The 23,703-nt window shown below is 38.5% G+C and overlaps 1 protein-coding gene across 1 annotated transcript in view; it reads right to left on the bottom strand.

Moving 5' to 3' along the window:
• The window catches only part of INTS7 (integrator complex subunit 7), an 83,398-nt gene that overhangs the window by 15,604 nt on the left and 44,091 nt on the right, over window positions 1-23,703 (bottom strand). The window contains 8 exon segments of the mRNA NM_001076044.2: window positions 464-658; window positions 9,427-9,544; window positions 9,546-9,634; window positions 10,478-10,615; window positions 12,486-12,725; window positions 14,034-14,131; window positions 15,454-15,588; window positions 22,400-22,517. Of these exon segments, the coding sequence (NP_001069512.1) occupies window positions 464-658; window positions 9,427-9,544; window positions 9,546-9,634; window positions 10,478-10,615; window positions 12,486-12,725; window positions 14,034-14,131; window positions 15,454-15,588; window positions 22,400-22,517 (1,131 nt within the window).

Here is a 23,703-nt window from a genome sequence, read left to right as displayed (position 1 = left end):
TTAAAAAAGGCAAAAAATGCTTCAACTCTTTTTCATTTTCAGTTCACTCAGTTTTATGAACTGTTGAGGATTAACAAAGGTGGCAAATGAAACCACAAATGGGCTTAAGATTATAATAATTTACATACCATGTACAGAAACAAAAACCAGTGCATTTTTAGCTTCTTCAAAGTTCTACTAAAATAAATAATAGCTGTGAACATCCCAAAGTTTCTTTAAAATGTATGTCCTTTCTCTTTATATAAATATATAGCATGGAGTGAGGTATCATCAATCATTCTGTCATTTTAATAAGCTTTCATAGCTTGTGTTTTGCAAGACAGATGAGTTTATAAGCACTTGCTGTTGCCTATGAGTCAAACCACTGATTTCTAAATTTCACAATTTTTTTGATCTCACAACTAACCTCAAAAACTTCTAAAGTGTAAATAAAAACTGCACTGAAAATACAGTTAAGACATGCCTGATTGGAGATGCGACCACACCGCTGAAGGTCATTCCCTAAGGTCATGGCAATAGTTGTGGCGATTGCAGGTGGGGGGCTTGTCTTGAGGCTATTACAAGTGCAGATAAGTTGAGAGAAGGCTTGTAGAAGGTCAATTCTGAGCTTTACAAATTCACACTGAAAACTTAAAGGATTCAGTGGTGTACTGGCAGCCTGGGGAATAAAAAAAAAAGATATATTTAAGACAAAGTAAACATAAAAGGAAGATGGTGAAGGGCAAAGTATTTGTCGTAGTCTGTGCAAAAGACCAATAGTTCTAATAGCAATGGATAAACACCTATAACGGGAGGATGTAATATAGAAAGGAAGACACTGTTATTAGTGGCAACTCTGAAAATCTAGGTTCTATCAACCCTGAGGATCCTTCCTTCCTAAATCTGCAAATACCTTACAACACATGGATCAGCTAGACCGTCAGCAGTAAGATACCATATAAAGGGTGCTTCATGGACATTAACACTCTCCCCAGATTCCCTTATGACATTCCTACCTTTCTAACCTGAAATTTTCATGCTGGAATCATTAGCAGAATTCTTAAAAGGTTGGAGTGGGGAGAAAAGGAAGGTAAGGCAGGAGAAATATACTGTTAGACAGTCACTGCTTAAAAAGCATGTTGCTGGTAGAGCTGAGGCAAGGGACAGCCAGATTATGTGGGGCCTGCAAACAACAGGCAAAGTTCTGGATTATGTTTTAAATGTGGTTAAAAGGCAGTTTCAACAACAACAAACAAAGCATGTTGCCTCATGGCTGCTTTCTTCCATGACTAGTCCAGGTCAACTTTATTTTACTTACTTATTAATTTAAAAAATCTGTTTACTTTTGGCTGCACTGGGTCTTCATTGCTGTGCACGGGCTTTCTCTAAGATGTGGCGAGCAGCGGCTACTCTCTAGTGGTGGTGCACAAGCCCCTCATTGTAGTGGCTGCTGTTGCAGAGCACAGGTTCTAAGGCTCATGGGCTTCAATCGCTGCAGCTCACGGGCTCCAGAGCTCTGGCTCAGGAGTCGTGGTGCACAGGCTTAGCTGCCTCGTGGCATGTAGGATCGATCTTCTCAGACCAGGGATCAAACCTGGTCCCCTGCATTGGTAGGTAGATTTTTAACCACTGGACCACAAGCAAAGTCTCAAGCCCAGATTAATTTTAAAGAGAATTTCTCATTAGACATTTAGAATGGACAGAGAGGCTACCAAGGAATAGGTTATAACACACAAGTTTCAATGAGAATGGAGAAAAATCAGGGATAAGTCTTAAATAGCAAAGAGCAGCATCAGCTAGGTAAAGAAGGCAAAGAATTTAAGTCAAGTCAGTGTCCATCAAGGTAAGGGAGGCAAAGAATTTAAGTCAAGTCAGTGTAGACAGGGAGAAGGCAATGGCGCCCCACTCCAGTACTCTTGCCTGGAAAATCCCATGGACGGCGGAGCATGGTAGGCTGCAGTCCATGGGGTTGCTTAGAGTCGGACACGACTGAGCCACTTCCCTTTCACTTTTCATTTTCATGCATTGGAGAAGGAAATGGCAACCCACTCCAGTGTTCTTGCCTGGAGAATCCCAGGGACGGGGGAGCCTGGTGGGCTTCCATCTATGGGGTCGCACAGAGTCGGACACGACTGAAGTGACTTAGCAGCATGAATTTCAAGATAACTATAATTACCATATTAAAGAATTTCAATGACAAGATAGAGGATCCTAAAGAAGAATTACAATATATAAAATAATCAAATGTAAATTTTGAAACTGGAAAAACACAATAAATGAAATTAAGAACTTAATGAATGAGTTTAATATATCAATTAGACACAATGTAAATGAGAATTATGGGAATGGAAGACAGGCCAGAAGAAAATATTGAACTAAGTATGGAGAGATAAAAAGGCAAAACATACAGAAGAGAATGAAGAGATATATGAGACTTGGTAAAAAGAATTAACAAAGGGGTACTTGGAGTCATTGGCTGAAGAGATAATGGCAAATGTTCCATAACTGACCAAAGTCATCAAGCCATATATTCAAGAAGTACTGTGAACCCCAAAAGGCACTTATTCTGATAGGAGTATAAACTGGAAACCACCACAGACAACTTTTTGGTAGTATTTATTAAAGCTGAACTTGAATATATCCTGTGACACAGCACTACCATCCAGAAAATATGCACACTTCTACCAAAAGATATGCAAAGAAAGTTCAGAGTAAAATTATTTTAAATAGCCCCATCCTGGAAATAACTCAAATGTTGATCAAAAATAAAAGATAAACAGATTGTTATAACAGTCATCCAAAAGAATATCATGATGATATGAAATGAACAAACTACTGTAATATGTAACAAAAACCATTACTGTATCACATAAGTATAAAGCTGAGTAAAGAAGCTATAATTAAAAGTCTAATACTGCATGATTTCTTAAATGATAATGAAAAACAAGCCAAGACTAATCTATAATTTTAGAAACCAAAATGATTTCTGTAGAGAAAGGTAAAGGGAGTGACTTGAAGGGAAAACATTTCTTAGAGTGATTGTGAATGAAAAGGTATGTGCAATTCATATTACCTACAAAAAACTGGTATTTAGAACATACAAAATGAAAAGACAACCTACTGAGTGGAAGGAAATATTTGCAAATCATGTATTTAATAAGGGGTTAATATCCAAAATATGTTTAAAAACTCTTACAACTCAATAGTAAAAAAAAAAAAAAGCATTCTGATTAAAAAATAGGCAGAGCTCTGAATAGACATTTTCCCAAAGACACATAGATGGCCTCAGCATTACTAATCATCATGGAAATGAAAATCAAAACCACAATGAGATATCACTTCACACCTGTCAGAATGGCTATTATCCAGACCAGAGGTAACAAGTGTTGGAGAGGATGTGAAGAGATGGAACACTGTGCACTTCTGACAGGAGAGTAAACTGGCACAGCTACTATGGAAAACAGTATGAAGGGTCCTCAAAAAATTAAAAATAGAACTACAAGTTCCAGCAGTTTCACTTCTGTGTTTTTACCCAATGAAAACAAGAACACTTAATTCAAAAAGATTTATGCAACTGTCACGCTGCAGTTTTATTTACAACAGCCAAGATATGGAGGGCATCTAAGTTCCCATCAATGGACAGATGGATAAAGAAGATGCAGCATACATATATACCATGGAATATTAGCCATAAAAAAAAGAAGGCAATCTTGTCATTTGCAACAACACTGATGGACCTAGATGATATTAGGCTAAGCTAAAAAAGTCAGAGGAAAACAAATACTGTACGATTTAACTTATAAATGGAATCTAGAAAACAAAACAAATGAATAAACATAACTGGATAGAAACAGAGTCATAGACCGAGAGAAGAGGCGGTTACCAGAGGGGAAGAGGGTGGGAAGATGAAACATACAAGGGAGATTAAGAGGTCTAAACTATCAGACACAAAATAAATGAGCCACAGATAATGTGATGTACCATATGAGAAATACAGCCAATAATTATGTAATATATTTTTATGGTGACAGATGCCAACTAGACTTATCACAGTACCATTTTTAAATATATGCAAACATTGAATCAGTGTATAGTGTATAAGGAACTGAGTTTTGTAGGTCAATTATACTTAACAAATCAACAAAAAAATTTCAAATTTTTGGCTACCAGAGGTAGAAGACTGGGGGTGGGGGCAGGCGGAGGATTGAAAGAAGGTAGTCAAAAGGTACAAAATTCCAGGTATACGTAAGTTTTAAGGATAAAATGTACATAAGATGTATGATATATATGAAAGACAAGAGTAAATCCTACATGTTTTTTCCACAAGAAAAAAAGCTATTTTCTCTATTTCTTTAATGTTGTATTTATATGAGACCATGGATGGTCACTAATCCCATTATGATAATCAGTTCATGATGTATACTGATCATCATGCTGTACACTTTAAACTACACAGTGTTTTATGTCAATTATATCTCAATAAAACTGGAAGAAAAAACAAGTTTTAAAAACACTATATTGAATATTTGAAAGTTGCTAAGATAGTACATCTTAAAAGTCCTCTTCACAAGAAAAAAAAAATTAGTAACTATATACGTGACAGATTTTAACTATCACCAGACTTAACTGTAGTGATTTCACAACAGATAAAATATCAAATTCTATTGCACATCTGAAACAAATACTATGTTCTATAATAAGCAAAACTCAAATATGCAGATATATAAAGTTTAATTGTATTAATTACTCCAATCATAACTTCCAGAACATACCAAGGGGGAAATGTAGAGTAACAAGAACTCTTATACCCTGCTGGAAATACTGTAAATTTAAAACTACTATGGAAAAACTCCTGGTATCAGCTAGTCAACTGAAGATGCACATAACTTATGCAATTCTACTCCAAGGCAGTACTTTAGATCCGTATCTTTTAATAGGAGCAGGAATATCCTCAGCATTTCAGAAAATTCAGCATCTCCAGTCAATGACGGTTAGGCTAGCAGCAGTCTCTCCAACCACTCTATCACTGGGACAAACAGAAAAATCCTCACATATTTCTAAATTGGAGCAGGGGGCAGATACACAGTTTTGATTGAGGTATACTGCTCTAGAGAAGGGTTTTCAACCTCCGTATACTAGTGACATTTTGGAATAATTCTCAAATTTTGAGGGGAGCTGTCTTGTGCTTTGTTGGATGTTTAGCAGCATCTTTGGCCTTTATCCACTAAATGCTAGTTGTGATAACCATAAATGACCCTAGACATTGCTAAATGGAGCTAAAATCATCCCCAGTTTAAAATCAGTGTCCTGGAGAAATCTTTTCATAGGTGCATCAAAATACGTCCAAGAACGTTCATAGCAGTAATGCTTTAGCAGCAAAAAAATGGAAAAAAAATAAAAATTTCCATTAACATTAAAATAAACTGACATATACAGCAGTGAAACTGACCTATAACTTTATGGAACAAGATGGATGAATCTTAGGAATATAATTTAGATAACCAAAACAAGTCAGAGAAAAACACATTATTTCTTTTCATATAAAATTCAAAAACAAGCAGCATAAAACAGTACCTTGTTTAAAAACAGAGCATGTTAAAAATGTAAAGATTCAGGACGGTGGTTACCTTTGTAAGGTAGGAAAAGGTACACGAGCATGGAGGGGCACACACGAACTTTACAAGCTTTGGTAATGTCCCGTTTTCTAAACTGAGTGCTAGTTCAGTTCAGTCGCTCAGTCGTGTCCGACTCTTTGCGACCCCATGAACCGCATCACACCAGGCCTCCCTGTCCATTACTAACTCCCGGAGTTCACCCAAACCCATGTCCATCGAGTTGGTGATACCATCCAACCATCTCATCCTCTGTCATCCCCTTCTCCTCCTGCCCTCAATCTTTCCCAGCATCAGGGTCTTTTCAAATGAGTCAGCTCTTTGCATCAGGCAGCCAAAGTATTGGAGTTTCAGCTTCATCATCAGTCCTTCCAGTGAACACCCAGGACTGGTCTCCTTTAGGATGGACTGGTTGGATCTCCTTGCAGTCCAAGGGACTCTCAAAAGTCTTCTCCAACACCACAGTTCAAGAGCATCAATTCTTCGGGACTCAGCTTTCTTTATAGTCCAATTCTCACATCCATACAGGACCACTGGAAAAACCATAGCCTGACTAGTTGGACCTTTGTTGACAAAGTAATGTCTTTGCTTTTTAATATGCTGTCTAGGTGGGTCATAACTTTCCTTCCACGGAGTAAGCGTCTTTTAATTTCATGGCTGCAATCACCATCTGCACTGATTTTGGAGCCCAGAAAAATAAAGTCGGCCACAGTCTCCACGTTGCCCCATCTATTTGCCATGAGGTGATGGGACCAGATGCCATGATCTTAGTTTTCTGAATGTTGAGCTTTAAGCCAACTTTTTCACTCTCCTCTTTCACTTTCATCAAGAGGCTCTTTAGTTCTTCTTCACTTTCTGCCATAAGGGTGGTGTCATCTGCATATATGAGGTTATTGACATTTCTCCCAGCAATCTTGATTCTAGCTTGTGCTTCCTCCAGCCCAGCGTTTCTCATTATGTACTCTGCATATAAGTTTATACTTGGATATTTGATATCTTTATACACCCTACATAATATATAGATATAATACCTATTCAATATTTAATAAAGTAAAAAATAAAGACCCACCATCTGTAGGCAGATTGCTACAATGGTTCATCTAATCATGCTTTCCCATTCCCATTCCAGTCTCCACAACTTGTGTAATCTCCCTTAAAGTGTGGACAGAACCTGTAACTTGCTTCTAATTAATGGAATATGGAAAAAGTAATAGATTGTGAGGATGTAATTTAGGTCCAATGATCTGACTTTATACTCATCAAAAGGGAGATTATTCTGGGTAGATCACTCCTCATCAGCTAAGTCCATTAAAACAGTCTTGAAGGTAAGAGATGTTCCTTCTGGCCTTGAGGCTTCCACAAGTCTCACAGCTGTGAGGACATGAATCCTGCCAACAATTACATGAGTTTAGAAGGGGACCCTGCACCCAAATCCCAAACAAGACTGGCCCTGGCTGACGCCTTGACCGCAACTCTGTGACAACACGAGCAGGGCACCCAGTGAAGTCACGCCTGGACTTCTGACTCATGCAAATGGTAAAACAATAAATAATAAATGGGTCCTGTTTTAAGCCACTAAATTTGTGGTAATTTGTTTCACAGCACAGAAAGCTGATACAAACACTTTTTATGAATTTTATTCCTAAGAAGCAAGGTAACTATCATTAACCAATCTACTGGGAAATCAAATACCCAACATTGCTATAGCACCTCCAACAAGCACAGTTTAGTTTGGTTGAAGAAAGTTTAAAAAGCATAATCATCACAGCTGACAACCTCAAATTAGATCATTCATGTATCAAGGAACAAAAGGGCAATTAGGCTTCCCTGGTCACTCAGCTGGTAAAGAATCCACCTGCAATGCAGGAAACCCCAGTTTGATTCCTGGGTCAGAAAGTTCCCCTAGAGGAGGGATAGGCTACCCACTCCAGTATTCTTGGGCTTCCCTGGTGGCTCAGATGTAAAGAATCTGCCTGCAATGTGGGAGACCCAGGTTTGATCCCTGGGTGGGAAAGATCCCCTGGAGGAGGGCATGGCAACCCACTGCTGCATTTCTTGCCTGGAAAATCCCATGGACAGAAGAGCCTGGTGGGCAACAGTGCATGGGGTGGCAAAGAGCTGGACATGACTGAGCAACTAAGCACATGCTCAAATCATCTCTATTAAAAAGACAGAAAGCTATCATCAAATCCACACGTGTCAAATAAACAAATTTTCTAAAAATCTTAAAAAAAAAACAAAAAAAAAACAACCTCAAAACCGTGATAGTATAGTATTTATAATCTATATGTGAGAAGTTCCAAATGACTGTTAAGGCTTATACTTCCTTCCTGTTGAGACTGCTCTCAAGTGAAGAATTATTTCCTGATTCTTTTATCCTCAAAGCAGTGTTTGGCACATAGCAAGTGCTTACAGTCTGCTGAATAAAGGAACTCCATTTCAAAAGATGATTTGAAGATCAATAACCTGCCTTAGGTCACAATGTGTTAATTGCAGAACAGAGGCTAAGACAAGGTTCTTTTGTCTGTCAATTGGCTGCTTTCTTCCTACATCAGAATTCACTTCTTAATTACTGCCAAACCTCATTAAACACACATACCACACAAATCATTAAGACTATTAAGTATTCGATAAGATTTTTTCCATAATATTAATGCTACCTGCCTCACTATTTTGTTAGCCTGTATCACAGTTCCTATTGTTCACTGTACTAAGTGATTAACAATTTTCTGCTCCACATCAACTAGAAAATGAAATAATTCTACTGACTAGAGCCAGTAACAGTACTTTTAGATTTTCTGAGGTATTTATTAGCCGGATATAGGCAACAACGATCTTTTCCCAGGATAATCAAGGGAAGAGAACCACAGAAGTCAGTGCTACCCCTTCAAATGGAGGGGAGCCACTCCTATATTCCTGTTTTAAAACAGTAGTCAATCAATCCCAGCCCCCTAAAATCATTCCTCAAAAGATATGCACCCACAGTTATCTGAACAGTCTGTCTTGTGACATCTGTTTGTTCTCTGTTCTGTTTGCAACACTTCTCTTTGAATGGCCCACTATTAAAAACATTTTAGATTATGTGATAAATATAAAACAGATACCAAAAGTTTTATGGCCCCATCTATATACATATAATTTTTAAAGTCAAGTGACAATACTTTAAACATGCTTAATGGTGATTACACAAACTTTCTACTCTTCAGGGGAAAAAGTCCTTGCATTAATATATAAAACGCACATTTTAGGAAACAGGTACTTACTTAAGAAATAGAACTGGTTTCAAGAAAATGTTAAGGATCTGCTCTCTCTGCACCCCTCTTTCTTTCTTGGCAGGAAAAAAAATGGAAATGGTAGTAGCTGGCTGATTGTTAATTTGGAATGGGAAGACATCACAGAGGGATAAAAGGTGAGATACTGGCATCCTAGATAATTTCTTCTTTAAATAAGAAACTCTTTAGTAGCTGCCAGGTATGAGATGGGGTGGAGGGTTCACATTTGACAACAGTAGTGATCCAGGTTGGGGTCTTACTCATAGGAGTCTGGAAAGGGGGGATCCCACCTCCAGTTATCCCTCCTGCATGGATTCAGCAATTCTCTTCACATGTGTACCTGATACTTGATACAAACAAAATGATAAATGTTCATCAATCTAGGAACAGTAAAAAGTGGGGGAGGGGTTAATGATCTACTTCCAGGTCCTATTCATTATTTTAATACTGCCAAATACATGTGTATCAGCAAATTTTTCAAGGTTAAAAGAGAATAGCCCCAAAAGAAAAAAGAAACCATTCTCACAAGTCATCATCACCAAAGGAGAATTAAGCGCACTCACTGTTAAGGAAGCAATCCCTTTGTGGTAGAATTTTAAAGACTCAGCAATGCAAGAAAGTGCTGAACTATAATTCTCTTCTTGTAACCCGGTGAGGCACTGTTCTGCATGTGAGAACTCCTTTCAAACTATTCAGCCAGAAGTAGAAATGTTCGGAGGCAACCTGAGTCAGCAAAGTCTGATAAAGCTCTCTGGCCATGTCATGATTACCCTAAAAAAAAAAAAGTGGGGGAGGGAGAAATGAGGGGCATGATGAGATTCTTTCACTTGAACGGCCTGATGTAGCAGCTAAAAGAGAAATTCAAACCCTGGATAAAGTTTTAGCAATCATTCCTCACATTATATAACTGTGTGAGTCTCCGTCAAAGCAGCTCTTCAGAGAAAATATGCTGAGCCGCTTTTACGTAACATAATGCCTGAAGTTCTGTACCAAAAAGTTCCAAAGAGAAAACGAATGGTGGTATCTATAACCCGGGTCTAGAATTCTAGTTCAAGATTTAGAAAGTATACATCCTAATTGTATGTCATTTTCGTATGAGCTATTTAGTAGGGTGGGGAGAAGTCCAGTCAAGTTCCATCAAGTATTACTGTGCCCCCTGGAAATGACTGACGGAGAGGGAGGGATTTGAGGGGGGACGTGAATGCCTGTTAATGCCTGGGGGTGAGGGATGCTCACTGTCCTGCCCAGTATAGGAATGATAAGGTGGGGGAGAAAAAGGGAAGAAAGACGTGGGAAGCTGAAAGGGGAGGACAGAAACACGAGTGGGAAGGAGCTGTGTTTCCGAGAGCACACGATAAACTGAAGGCGCTGCTAACAACCTACAGCCGGAAGCTGCTATTTGTGGAATTCCCGTGGAATCTCTCCCTAACAATGTATATGTTGCTCTCATGTGCGTATGTTAAAATTAGGTCCTTTCCTTCATCACCTTTTAATCCCATGACTAAAAAGTACTTCCACTTTCATCTTTAGTGTTGACTAGGAGGAACAATCGCACAACCTAAAGGCTCGTAATCTGCCCTTTTCACAACCCGGTTCCCGCAGGACAGTACGTACCATTCGGGATGCCTGTCTGGCAATCCGGTAGACAGTCCATCCATTGGAAACGCTTTCAAGCTGCTGCTTTATTACTGCCTTTACTTCAGCAGACAGTGCTTTCTGACTGGCTACAAAAATCACAGTGGCCAAGCTCACCTAACACCAAGCAAGAACAAAGTCAAGGAAATTGTTAACTCTACCCAATGTTATAGATAACTTTACCCAGAAGGGTGAAAAACTAATTAGAGCCTACTGAAAAAGAACAACATTTGTCTTCCTTTGACACTTACTAAATCTCCACTTTATTCCATTACTTTGTGTATAACAGCAAATAATTAGAAACAATGCCCATTAATATGGATAAACTATGATATTAACATAATCACACAATGAAAAACTATAGAGCAGTGATATGGATAAACCAGAAATACTCTTATCAATATAGAATCAATATAGATTCACATAAAACAGGCAAAATGCAAAAGATTACATGTAGTACGATAACATATAAAGTTAAAACATACAAAAAATCTTGCATATCATGTAGGAAATATACTAAGGCAGTAAATATAGAACAATACATATGGGAATGACAAACATCAGTTTTGGGATAGTGGTTACCTATGCTGACAGGAAGGAAGAAGACACCATCAGGGAGATACACAGGCAGGTACAGGTCAACTGTACTAGCAACGTTTTTTTCTTAAACTAGGTGACGGATGCAAGACCTCTCATCATATTTTTCCTGATGTGTTTTTGAATATTTTGTGTCATAATTTAAAGTTGCTTTTAAAATAGTACTAACAAAAAAAAGGGATAAAGAACATTAATTGACAATGCTGCTTCAATGAAAAGCAGACTTGGCTACTTGCTTCTCAGTATTCCAAAGCCAACACATACAAGGATCCACACATACTGTGATAAATGCGTGATTTCCACGACCACTGCCACTTAAGACATCAGGGTAGCCTTTCCTGATAGCAAATGAGACGGGGGCGATCTTTTACATAATGCCCCCTGCAGGATTAAACATAAAATGGGCTTGAGGAAGTAATTTCATTAAGCTTTTTCCCAAGCCATATAATCAGATGACCACAAACAATATGGAGAGGCTACTTTGAAGCTTAATTCCAATTTATGCCTATTTAGCATGCAGTCTACTCTCAGCCCTGGAGAACTTTCAAGTAAACATTATTACACAACTTCCATGCCTTCTGGGTTTTTTCTAAGCATGTACCTTTTCCAATGCCAGGACTGCAGTGAAACCCAAACTGGATCCTCAACAGCTAAAGAGGTCCTGGACTGGCAAAGAGGAATTGATTTAATTCCTCTTATGGTCGCTGATATCACTAGGTCATTTTACTTATATTTTTGGAAGGACAAAACAGGGTTTGGTTCATTATTTATTTGCTTTGTAGAAAAGAGGAAAAAAATAAAAACAAACCCTTCAGTTTCATTTTGTCCTTTGTAAGCAAAAATATCAGATTGAAGGCTTTGGCTACACTAAGCTGATTTGACAGGACTTAGGAAGAAAGCCGGAGAAGGCAATGGCACCCCACTCCAGTACTCTTGCCTGGAAAATCCCATGGACGGAGGAGCCTGGTAGGCTGCAGTCCATGCGGTTGCTAAGAGTCGGACACGACTGAGCGACTTCACTTTCACTTTTCACTTTCCTGCACTGGAGAAGGAAATGGCAACCCGCTCCAGTGTTCTTGCCTGGAAAACCCTAGGGACGGTGGAGCCTGATGGGCTGCCGTCTATGGGGTCGAACAGAGTCGGACACGACTGAAGCGACTTAGCAGCAGCAGCAGCAGCAGGAAGAAAGCTGTTTTACATGTGAACTAAACAGGGCTTTCTATACCTAAAATGGAAACACCAAAAAGCTCCAGGTCCCCACCCTATTTTCACTTCAGCATGCTCCTGGTCTTAGCTAATTATTTTAACCTGCTGACTTCTTGGATTACTGATAATCCTCCCTAGACTGGAACCCATTCATCCACGGGAGGTTTGAAAAGTAGCTGTTTACCAGAAGCTCCTGTTGCTTGTCTGTGGCTGATCGTCCGATCACCTTGTAGAGCTCCACGAGGTCACCGAGCATCCCATCGCCCAGCACGGGCAGCTGCATGGCAATGGCGGCCAGGCAGTGGCACATCAGAATGCGGGCAGTGTCCTGAGCGCTGTGCAACTGAGTCAACAAGGTCTCAACCACGGACTGGCTGAGATGGGGCCTGCCCTTGGCCAACTTCACCATACAGTTCAGAGCAATCTGCATATTGAATAGAAAGTGGACTAGTTACATTTAGAAGGTATGAAGTGAAGCTTTAAAGAAAGTAACTCTCTAAAATTACTAGGAAGAATCAAGAAGGTTGTTGGTAGGCACAAAAAATGTACTGTGGTCCCACAGGGATTCTGGGGATCTGCCAATCACACGGTGCCTATTTCCTTCACCACATCTTGATTATCAGCTTCTGTTTAACAGTACCAGCATCTTTATTATTCATCATTATAACCACATCATACCTTTTCTTAACATGCTAAAGTAAGTCATGATTTTTCTCAAACTATACCTTAAACAAGCTACAGTTCTTACATTCTCCAGTGTCTAACAGCCTTTTACTTCTTTCAGTCCTACTTTTCTTAATTATTTTCTGCCATCAAATATTACTTTTCATGTTTAACTCCAATAATAGTCTCATTTCACCTTAAAATGTTTAACTATCTCTAAGATGATAGCTCGGTGAGTGGATTAACACTAGGGCTTCTATACTGTATAAACTAATATACACTCACACAGTTATGAATTGCGCTGCAGTAATTTCATTAGTTCTTTGTGACCTTATCAGTGTTACCTCAGATTACAAAACTTGCAAAAGTACAGGAGCTCTGTCTGTTTAACTTTGCTTTACATTATCTAAGTGAAAGTGAAGTTGCTCAGTCGTGTCCGACTCTTTGCGACCCCATGGACTGTAGCCTACCAGGCTCCTCTGTCCATGAGATTTTCCAGGCAATAGTACTGGAGTGGGTTGCCATTTCCTTCTCCAGGGGATCTTCCCAACTCAGGGATCGAACCTGGGCCTCCCGCATTGTAGACAGATGCTTTTACCGTATGAGCCACCAGGGAAGTCCTACATTATCTAGGACCATCATAAATATCTATTACAACTTAATAAATACTTTCAACTGATGGCAAAATAGGCCAAACTCAAATTTTTACTTCATCTGTCTTTTGGAATAACAACAGTCAAAATACTAGCTTTGAAAGTGAAGATCAAGGGCAAATATTTGTTTAAGCCAGAGGTTGACAAACTCTTGCACTTTGATCAAATCTTGCCTGTTTATGCAAATAAAATTTTACCAGAACACAGTCATACCATTAATCCTTCCCTTAAAAAAAAAAAAATACATTGTCCACGGCTATTTTTTTCCCTATAATAGCAGAACTGAGTAGTTGTGACAAAAAGTGCATTGTCTGCAAAGCTTAAAATATTTACTATCTGACCCTTTACAGAGAGACTGGCCTATCTACACTTCTGGCAGTGAAAACAGGCATTATATTAAAATAGCTGATGTTCACCTTTAAAGTGGCTTGAGCACCTGGGCTATCATCTTGACTACAAAGCACCAGAAGGGATTCCAGGCCAAAGACAGCATCTTGTTCCAGTGCCAAAAGGTCTAGAGGGAAAATACTGCGTTTTTAATGGTCAAGTAGAGAAGCTGACATACACACACACAGAATGCACACAGAAGAAAAAACATTCAGGACGAGAAAATACAAAACGGCTTAGCCAGGAAGAATACTAAGAACAGCAAACCACGTATCGACATGGCGTGTGTCAAATCTTCCAAACTAGTCTAACATTACACAGGTCCATTTTTACCTAGGATGCAACCTTCTTATTGAGGTAGAAATGCTTTCTAGAAATAATCAAGATCCCACTTTATCTTACTAGTGTTTTAAGTCAGATCATAAAGAAATAAACCCTTTATATGTCTCATGTAATACCAGTACTATATCATCTTTTCACTACTTTTGAGCTAAAATTTCTCTAAAGTTCTGTGTGTGTATGTATATATACATATATATAAAACTACATTTAGGTTAATATTAATATATGTCAGCTTTGAGAATATACAGAGTGGTTTTCTGTGTTATGTGGTAGATAATACTTATTACTACGCCAAAAACTGAGTTACTGAAATCAGAATGAACAAACAAATTAAATGCCTTTTGAGTCAGTGTAAGAGCTTGGCAAACAATGTCTGGTGAAGATCAAGGTGCTGGGAAAACAAAGGTACTAGTCACAAGCAGTGCTGAAGCCTAGTGGGGATAAGAGGGACTGCTGATCCTTAACAAATATCAAAATAAGCACTGAAACAGATGAAACATCCAGAATGCATTCCTGGTTTTGAACACCAGCATGAATTTCTTTAGGTCAAAAGATGTTAAGAATACAATAAAATATATGCATTATTTTCTACGTACATCCTTCTTGACTATGCAAGTCATTTAATGCTATAGATACCTAGAGATAAATTCCATGACAATTTAATTTACATTGCTCTGTTAATTCATTTGCCCTCCAGGTGAAAACTATTTGTTACTTTAGCCTCTCAATAATTTCATATGCTTTTTCTCCCCTAAATTTTCTAGTTTGTTTTTTTTAAACAAGTGAGCAAACTGATAATCACTGGATGGTTATAAGCAGTCTCTATCCATAGCACCGTATGTGCAAAGGTAAAGCATAGGAGGAGATGGGCAGTGCTCCATACAACCTTTCAGTTCTGCACTCCCAATCCCAAGGTCCTCATTTTCTTTTCCCAAAGAATTAAGTAGTCTTGAGAAAATCTGCCCTCAGAACATTCAGGAGGAGATGACTAATAGATAAAAGCACACAGCCTAAAAAATAAGGGATTAAAAAACGAAATACAAACAGGACTCTGGTGAAACTCCAATCTAAAAGTTCATACATAATATCAGTCTTGATCAAACTTACCTTTTTCTTGACAAGATACAGTTATATTAGTTAGGACTCTCACTCCATGAGCTGCAATGCCCCTGTTATTATGGTAACAGCACTCTTGGGCTAATTTGACTAAATCAGAGGATCTAGGGGACGAACCCACATTTCCTAAACAAGCAAAGAAAAGTAGGGCAGATTTAATTTATTTACACAGTTCAAAAGCAGTTCATTCTATAGGTTCATTTTTTATCATTTTCAAGAGAAAATCTCTAACAATGAATTTCAACAAAATTTTCTACCTCTACCCTATGATCAATATACAAAACCATCCCTTTTTCTCCTGTTCACATACTTAAAATAAGTATATGCTAAGTAGTTGTGTAATGATTAAGATCTAAAATTAACATAATAGTCCCCCCCCCAAATATTAATAAAAATTGACTAAGAAACACAGCAAAAGCCAAGATTGTATCTTGAACATTCAAATGAATTCTCATTAAAACACAATCATTACAAGGCTTCTTGTCAGATAAAAACCTTTCATTCAAGAGAGGAGAGAAAAGAGAAACAAAAATTTTAAGTTTGCTCTTCCCACCTCAATTGCTGGCATATAGTTATACTGCAAAAGGTTTATGTAAGAACTTATGATTTTAGAGCTAGCGAGGACTTGGAGATCTTCTGATTCAATACTATTTTTACAGAAGAAATTGAAGCCTAAAGATCTTAAGCATCTTGCCACTGAGGTCATATAAACTTGTTAGTTATGCACCAGCTTTGTGCTTTATACGTTAAGTTCTATCCTATAGTTAAAAATCACACTTGAAATTCTGTAACATAAGGTTTATGCTGTGAATGTTTTTATTTATAGCAGAGAAGCTCTCAGTTATAGGTGAGTTTAACATCAAGAAGAATCTGAAGATTAAAGCCAATTCAACTTCTCAGCAGGGTCTTTCATTCCTGTCCTTCTCTGCCCTGTTTATTTTTCCATGATTCCTATCAACTATAACCTTGTCTTTTACACCGAGGGCAATCACACTTTTTGAGGTTTGAAGGGGGACACTGTTACTAATAACAACAGGCATAAACCAAGACTACCCCAGGTGGTCTGGGACATATGGTCACTTTACTGATTTCCACTTTGACATAAAACTACTAGTGTAGGTAAAGCCTCAGTGGTTTTTCAACAGGCAAAACATGTGAAAGATGAACGATGATTTTTTTTCACAAAACAATGGAAATTGTAATTTTCTCCATTCTTTCCCTTGTACATGTAATATGGACAATGACAACTCATCTATAAATTTACAAGTATGTTTTGAACTTGCTTTTCTCTTTTTTTCTCATTGAGATGTCAAAGAAAACTTGGGGGAAAAAACAGGAAAAAAAAGTCTCTAAACTCACAAACCAGCATAACCTTTTAATTAGCTTTCTGTATACTTTAAAAAATCTTTTCCCCTATGCATACAGTTTTAAAATTCATAATCAGGATAAGTAGATACTGTCAATATTCTGCCTTTAAAATATAATATTTGTGAGCATTTTTCTATGTCAATTGTTTCAGGGATAAAATTATTATTTTTAGTTTTTTTATTTAGAAATAATTTACTAAGATAAATTTACTTGATTTGAAAAGTTCAACCAAGAGTAGGAAAAAGGTAAAAAGTTACTGAGTGAAAAGTCTTCCTCAACCACCTAAGGTTATATTTTTTGCGTATCATTCTAAAGAGTGTACACATTTGTAAGCAAAATCCTTTCTTTTTTCCTGTTATATACACTGCTGCGCATCCTGCTTTATTTCCCCCAGACATTACGTCATGGAGACTATTCCATGCCATATATTCTTTTTAGTAAGCCGCACTGATTGCTATTGCAGTTATGTGTCATAATTTATTTAATGAGTTCCCTATTGATGGACCTTCTTATGGTACTCCATCTCCAACGATGGACAATATTTTGCTACTACATTAATGATGCTATGAATAACCATGTACATATCATCTCTCAAATGTGAGACTAAATTAGTAGGATAAATTCCAAGAAGTGGAATTTCTCTATGTTTTTCACTTATAATTTTGAGGAGTACTTCCAAATTACCTATGCTGAAGTTTAACAATTTACATTCCCACCAGCAGTGAATGAGAGTAGCTTTTGATTAGCCACACCCTTGTCCACACAACATATTATCAAACTTCTGAATCTTTGCCAAACTGATTGATTAGAAAAATATTTCAGTGTTGCTTTAATTTGCATTTTTCTTAGGTATTTTACATGCTTAAGGCCCATTTTGTTAGGGATAATTTAGACACACTAAATTTAAGTCTGTTTTACAAACTGTTTATCTGGTTATACTAAAACTCTAATCAATGAAAATATACTTAAATATTCACTATTAGTTATGGAAATAATCTGACTTTAGAAAATACCTGACATTTATTTCTTGTGGGCATTACCTAGTCTGGTTGTTTAAGTTGTTTGCTTAATTCCATATACAAACTACAGTTTAACAAAATTCAAAAAAAAGGACAAAGAACATATCTAGCTTGTGAAGTGCTTGAATGTTATACCTTGACACACTTACAAAGGTCTTTGGAACTAGAAAGTAAAGAAAAAGAAAGACATCTTGCATCTAGGTCAGTTTAGTATAGCGAAGAATCCCGAGACAGAGCCCTTGGGCCCGGGTGCTTCACAGGTATGTGACTTTGGACACGCCATAGAAACCCTGTGAGCCTCAGATCCCACACCTGTAACTTCTGTGCACGTGCCTCACTGAACAGGGACTTGTACAAAAGCCCTTGTATGGGAGGGCGCCTATAAACTGTAAGATGAAATTAATACTTTGCCTACTGCTGCTCTTTCAGTGTGTGACAGCAGTCAAGGATATTAACTGCAAGCTGGAGAAGACTCCTTAAAGACCCTTGGACAGCAAGGAGATCAAACCAATCAATTTTAATGGAACTTAACCCTGAATACTCATTGGAAGGACTGATGCTGAAGGCGAACCTCCATTATTTTGGTCATCTGATGCGAACAGCCGACTCACTGGAAAAGTCCCTGATGCTGGGAAAGATTGAGGGCAAGAAAAGGGGCAACGGAGCGTGAGATGTTTAAATGACATCACTGACTCAATGGATACAAGTTTGAGCAAAGTCCGGGAAATGGAGTAGGACAGGGAAGCCTGCTGTGCTGTGGTCCAAGGGGTTGCCAAGAGTCAGACACAACTGGGTGACTGAACAACAATAAACTGAGATTGGCTGATTTATGTAGAAAAAAGAATTTATTGAAAACACAATGAGTATAAGTAGATCATTGATTTTTTTTAAATTGTTGATTTAAAAGAAAGGCTGTGATAACCTCTCTCATCTCTTGTAGGCATGCCCCTTTGCAATGCAACTTTCCAATTCCTTGCATCAGCAGGTGTTTATTTCTCCACCTATCTGGGCTTGGCCATCCGACTTGCTTTGGCCAATGAGACATTAAAAAACATGTGCAAGCAAAAGGCTAAGAGTGCTCATATGCTGGTGGCTTGTCTTCTTTTGGGTGCTGCTAGAATGGCAACCTACTCCAGTACTCTTGCCTAGAGAATCCCATGGACAGAGGAGCCTGGTGGGCTGCTGTACATAGGGTTGCAAAGAGTCAGACATGAATGAAGCGACTCAGCATGCAAGCATGCATTGGAGAAGGAAATGGCAACCCACTCGTGGTCTTGCCTGGAGGATCCCAGGGACAGAGGAGCCTGGTGGGCTGCTGTCCATAGGGTTGCAAAGAGTCAGACATGAATGAAGCGACTCAGCATGCAAGCATGCATTGGAGAAGGAAATGGCAACCCACTCGTGGTCTTGCCTGGAGGATCCCAGGGACAGAGGAGCCTGCTGGGCTGCCATCTATGGGGTCACATAGTCGGACACGACTGAAGCGACTTGGCGGCAGCAGCAGAACCTTAAGAACATGATGTCAACAAGCCCAAGCTGGACTGCTACAGAGTCAGAAGGAGGAGAACCACAGTGCCTCCGGTGAAAGTCTTTGCGACCTGTAGCTGGTGAATGAGGCCATCTCAGACCATCCAATCTGGTCAAGATGGCAGACAACTGTGGTTTCAAGTCACAGAGTTTAGATTTATTATGTAGTAATAGATAACTAATACAGAGGTACCTCACACAATTATTGAAAAGGCTGGAAAACTAAGTTCAAAAGATGGATAGGAATAAGCTGAGGCTAGAGACCAACCAAAGGCTATAGCCCAAACCATGCACAGAATTAGCCCAGGGAAGACATGCTCACCGCTGCTACTGTTGCTCGCTGCCACAGCTTATGTTGCTGCCAAAGGAGCAGATACGGCAAACATCCCTGCTACAGTGCACCCTGGAAACTGGATACTGCTGTGGTCATTGCTGTATCATCAGAACGGATTCTCAGATATCACTACTTCTTGCTGTCACTGCCTTCCAATTTATTCTCCAGTATGAAAATGATTAGTTGAGTCCAGACCGCTGCGTGCACCCTAGATGGCAGGAGCCTTGGCAATAGAGCATCGGGTCTTTACAGCTTCCTACCAAGACTTATATGGTGGGGAATTTCCCTTACCCAATAAGTGAGTTTATATGCTGTGAAGCCATAAGAAAGACCAATGCATAATGCAGTTCCTTAATTAATTCAATTCAGAATAACTAACTACACGCAAGTAAAGTAATGCTCAAAATTCTCCAAGCAAGGCTTCAACAGGACGTGAACCCTGAACTTCCATATGTTCAAACTGGATTTGGAAAAAGCAGAGGAACCAGAGATCAAACTGCCAACATCTGTTGGATCATTGAAAAAGCAAGAGAGTTCCAGAAAAACATCTACTTCTGCTTTATTGACTATTTACAACAAACTGTGGAAAATTCTTAAAGAGACAGGAATATCAGACCACCTGACCTGCCTCTTGAGAAATATGTATACAGGTCAGGAAGCAACAGTTAGAACTGGACATGGAACAACAGACTTGTTCCAAATCAGGAAAGGAGTATGTCAAGGCTGTATACTGTCACCCTGCTTACTTAACTTATACGAAGAGTACATCATGAGAAACACTGAGCTGCATGAAGCACAAGCTGGAATCAAGATTGTTGGGAGAAATATCAATAACCTCAGATATGCAGATGACATCACCCTTATGGCAGAAAGTGAAGAAGAATGAAAGAGCCTCTTGATGAAAGTGAAAGAGGAGAGTGATAAAGCTGGCTTAAAGCTCAACATTCAGAAAACTAAGCAGAGACATTACTTTGCCAACAAAGGTCTGTCTAGTCAAGGCTATGATTTTTCCAGTAGTCATGTATGGATGTGAGAGTTGGACTGTGAAGAAAGCTGAGCACCGAAGAATTGATGCTTTTGAACTGTGGTGTTGGAGAAGACTCTTGAGAGTCCCTTGGACTGCAAGGAAATCCAACCAGTCCATTCTGAAGGAGATCAGTCCTGGGTGTTCTTTGGAAGGAATGATGCTAAAGCTGAAACTCCAGTACTTTGGCCACCTCATGCGAAGAGTTGACTCATTGGAAAAGACTCTGATGCAGGGAGGGACTGGGGGCAAGAGGAGAAGGGGACGACAGAGGATGAGATGGCTGGATGGCATCACCAACTCGATGGACGTGAGTTTGAGTGAACTCTGGGGGTTGGTGATGGACAGGGAGGCCTGGCATGCTGCAATTCATGGGGTCGCAAAGAATCAGACACGACTGAGCAAGTGAACTGAACTGAAATGATGGCATCTGGTCCCATCACTTCATGACAAATAGATGGGGAACCAGAGGAAACAGTGACAGACTTTTATTTTTTGGAGCTCCAAAATCACTGCAGATGGTAACTGCAGCCATGAAATTAAAAGACACTTGCTCCTTGGAAGAAAAGTTATGACCAACCTAGACAGCATATTAAAAAGAAGAGATATTACTTGGCCAACAAAGTCCATCTAGTCAAAGCAATGGTTTTTCCAGTAGTCATGTATGGATGTGAGAGTTGTACTATAAAGAACGCTGAATGCCGAAGACTGATGCTTTTGAACTGTGGTACTGGAGAAGACTCTTGAGAGTCCCTTGGACTGCAAGGAGATTCAACCAGTCTATCCTAAAGGAAGTCAGTCCTGAATATTCATTGGAAGGACTGATGCTAATGCAATACTTTGGTCACCTGATGTGAAGAACTGACTCATTGGAAAAGACCCTGATGTTGGGAAAGATTAAAGGCAGGAGGAGAAGGGGATAACAGAGGATGAGATGGTTGGATGGCATTACCGACTCAATGGACATGAATTTGAGTAAACTCTGGGAGTTGGTGATGGACAGGGAGGCCTGGCGTGCTGCAGTCCATGGGGTTGCAAAGAGTTGGACACAACTGAGCGGCTGAACTGAATTGAACTAGAAAAGGAAGCAATAGAGATCCTACAAAACTTGCATTCAAACAACAAAAACCTTTAAGCTTAAGTGTGTTATATAAGCAAGCTCCTCATGAGGCATTAATAGAGGCATTTTGGAGTTAAATCATTTTGAACAGGCAAGTAGGAAAGCATTATTGAACTGAGGCAAAATTGTATTTTAATCATTTTCCAGAAGGATAACATATGCGTAAAAGGAAGTATATGACATTTGCTTTTAAAATTCACCACCACTTGGCCTTTGAAATATACTTAAATCCAAAGGGCAATTTAAGTCAGAGACATACAAAAGCAAACCAGCTATTTTAAGCACTCTCAAAAATATTATTTCATCCACATAACAATGCAAAAAAAGGCAAATCCAGAAAAACTATAGCCTTGAGTTAAGATCAAGGATGCAAGATTTTATTATTTTAGGAATTACTTAAGAAATCATTTTTAAAGAAATTACTAACATGTAACAGTAAGAAACTAAAACCTTTCTTGATTCTAAAGCTTTAAATTGAAATATAAACATGACATGAATAAAAGATTATTAGCATGTTATCCGTGTATCATCTTTCTTCTCTTTACCTGAAGCTATGCTGAAGTAATGTTTGACGGCGATGGTCCCTGACAGCGTGGCAAGGACCGACAGCATCCCGAGTTTCAAGCTGTCATAAGGAGTCTGCAGGGCACATTCACAGAGTGCCTGAAATGCAAAAGAGAAAGGAACACATAAGTTAAAACATCCATACGCCTTAAAACTGTCTACTCATTGTGAATGTTCCAGCTTTCAGAGAAACTGTATCTTTCTTCCACAAGAAAATACTTCAGTCAAACTTGCCACAGCCAAGAGGAACCTAAGGAGATATGTTAGCTAAATATAATGTTGTATCCTAGATGGATCTGGAACAACAGCAACAAAAAAAGACACTGGGTAAAAGCTGAAGAGGTCAGAACAGAGTATGAGCTTTGGTTAATAATAATAATGTTTCAATACTGATTCACTGATTTTTTTTTTTCTTTTTTTTTTTGATTCACTGATTTTTAACAAACCTTCTATACTCATGTAAAACATTAATAACTGGGGAAACTGGTTGTGGGTATGTGGGAGTTCTCTGTACTACCTTCTCCATTTTTCTGTAAATCTATACATGTTCGAAAAAATACAGTCTGTTAAAAAAAAGTCATGATAAACTTTTTATTAAGGTTATTATCAGTTATGTACTGCTTACTTCTCACAAGCAGAAGTTCCAACATATTTACCTTATCTAAGAGATATGAGTATTAGCTGAACATAAATGAATATATGTGTGTGTGTATATATATACACACATATATATATTTAAAATAATTGAGAGTGTAGCATTCTATCTAGCTAATAAGTGAGTGGGCTGTCTCTCTGTTCTTCTCCATTTCAGGTCACTTCCTCTACTCCTTACCTAGGTGCTCTGATGTATTACTAAAATCAAGGTGCTAGTTTTTCTCTCACTGCAGTTAACCCTGAATATGTTAGTGACCGTTGGCTAGCATAGTGACTGTTGGCTCATCCTGGATATTTACTCTTATGACTCTATAACAATATACATATGGTCAAATAACTGTCCTGTTAAACTAATTCCCATTCTCTCGCAAAGTTTCAGAAGATGAACAAAACTGAAAGACTAGGGAAACAATAAAAAATTAAATTTCACAAAGAGTTAAACAATAAATTTAATATGACCCCAGTAAAAATGTCAACAAAATCTTGGGGGGAGGGGAGAACTTAGATAACCTTTATCTAAAGATCATATGGAAAAATAAAAACGAGAAAATATGCAGAACATTCTGACAAAGTATAATGACAGACAAAATAAGCCCTATCAAACATTAAAATATATGATAAATTTGAAGAA

This window comes from Bos taurus, chromosome 16 (genome assembly GCF_002263795.3).
Source record: "Bos taurus isolate L1 Dominette 01449 registration number 42190680 breed Hereford chromosome 16, ARS-UCD2.0, whole genome shotgun sequence".
Classification (NCBI taxonomy): Eukaryota; Metazoa; Chordata; class Mammalia; order Artiodactyla; family Bovidae; genus Bos; species Bos taurus.
Note: the sequence above shows the minus strand (reverse complement) of the source record. Positions and strands in the feature narration are given on the sequence as shown.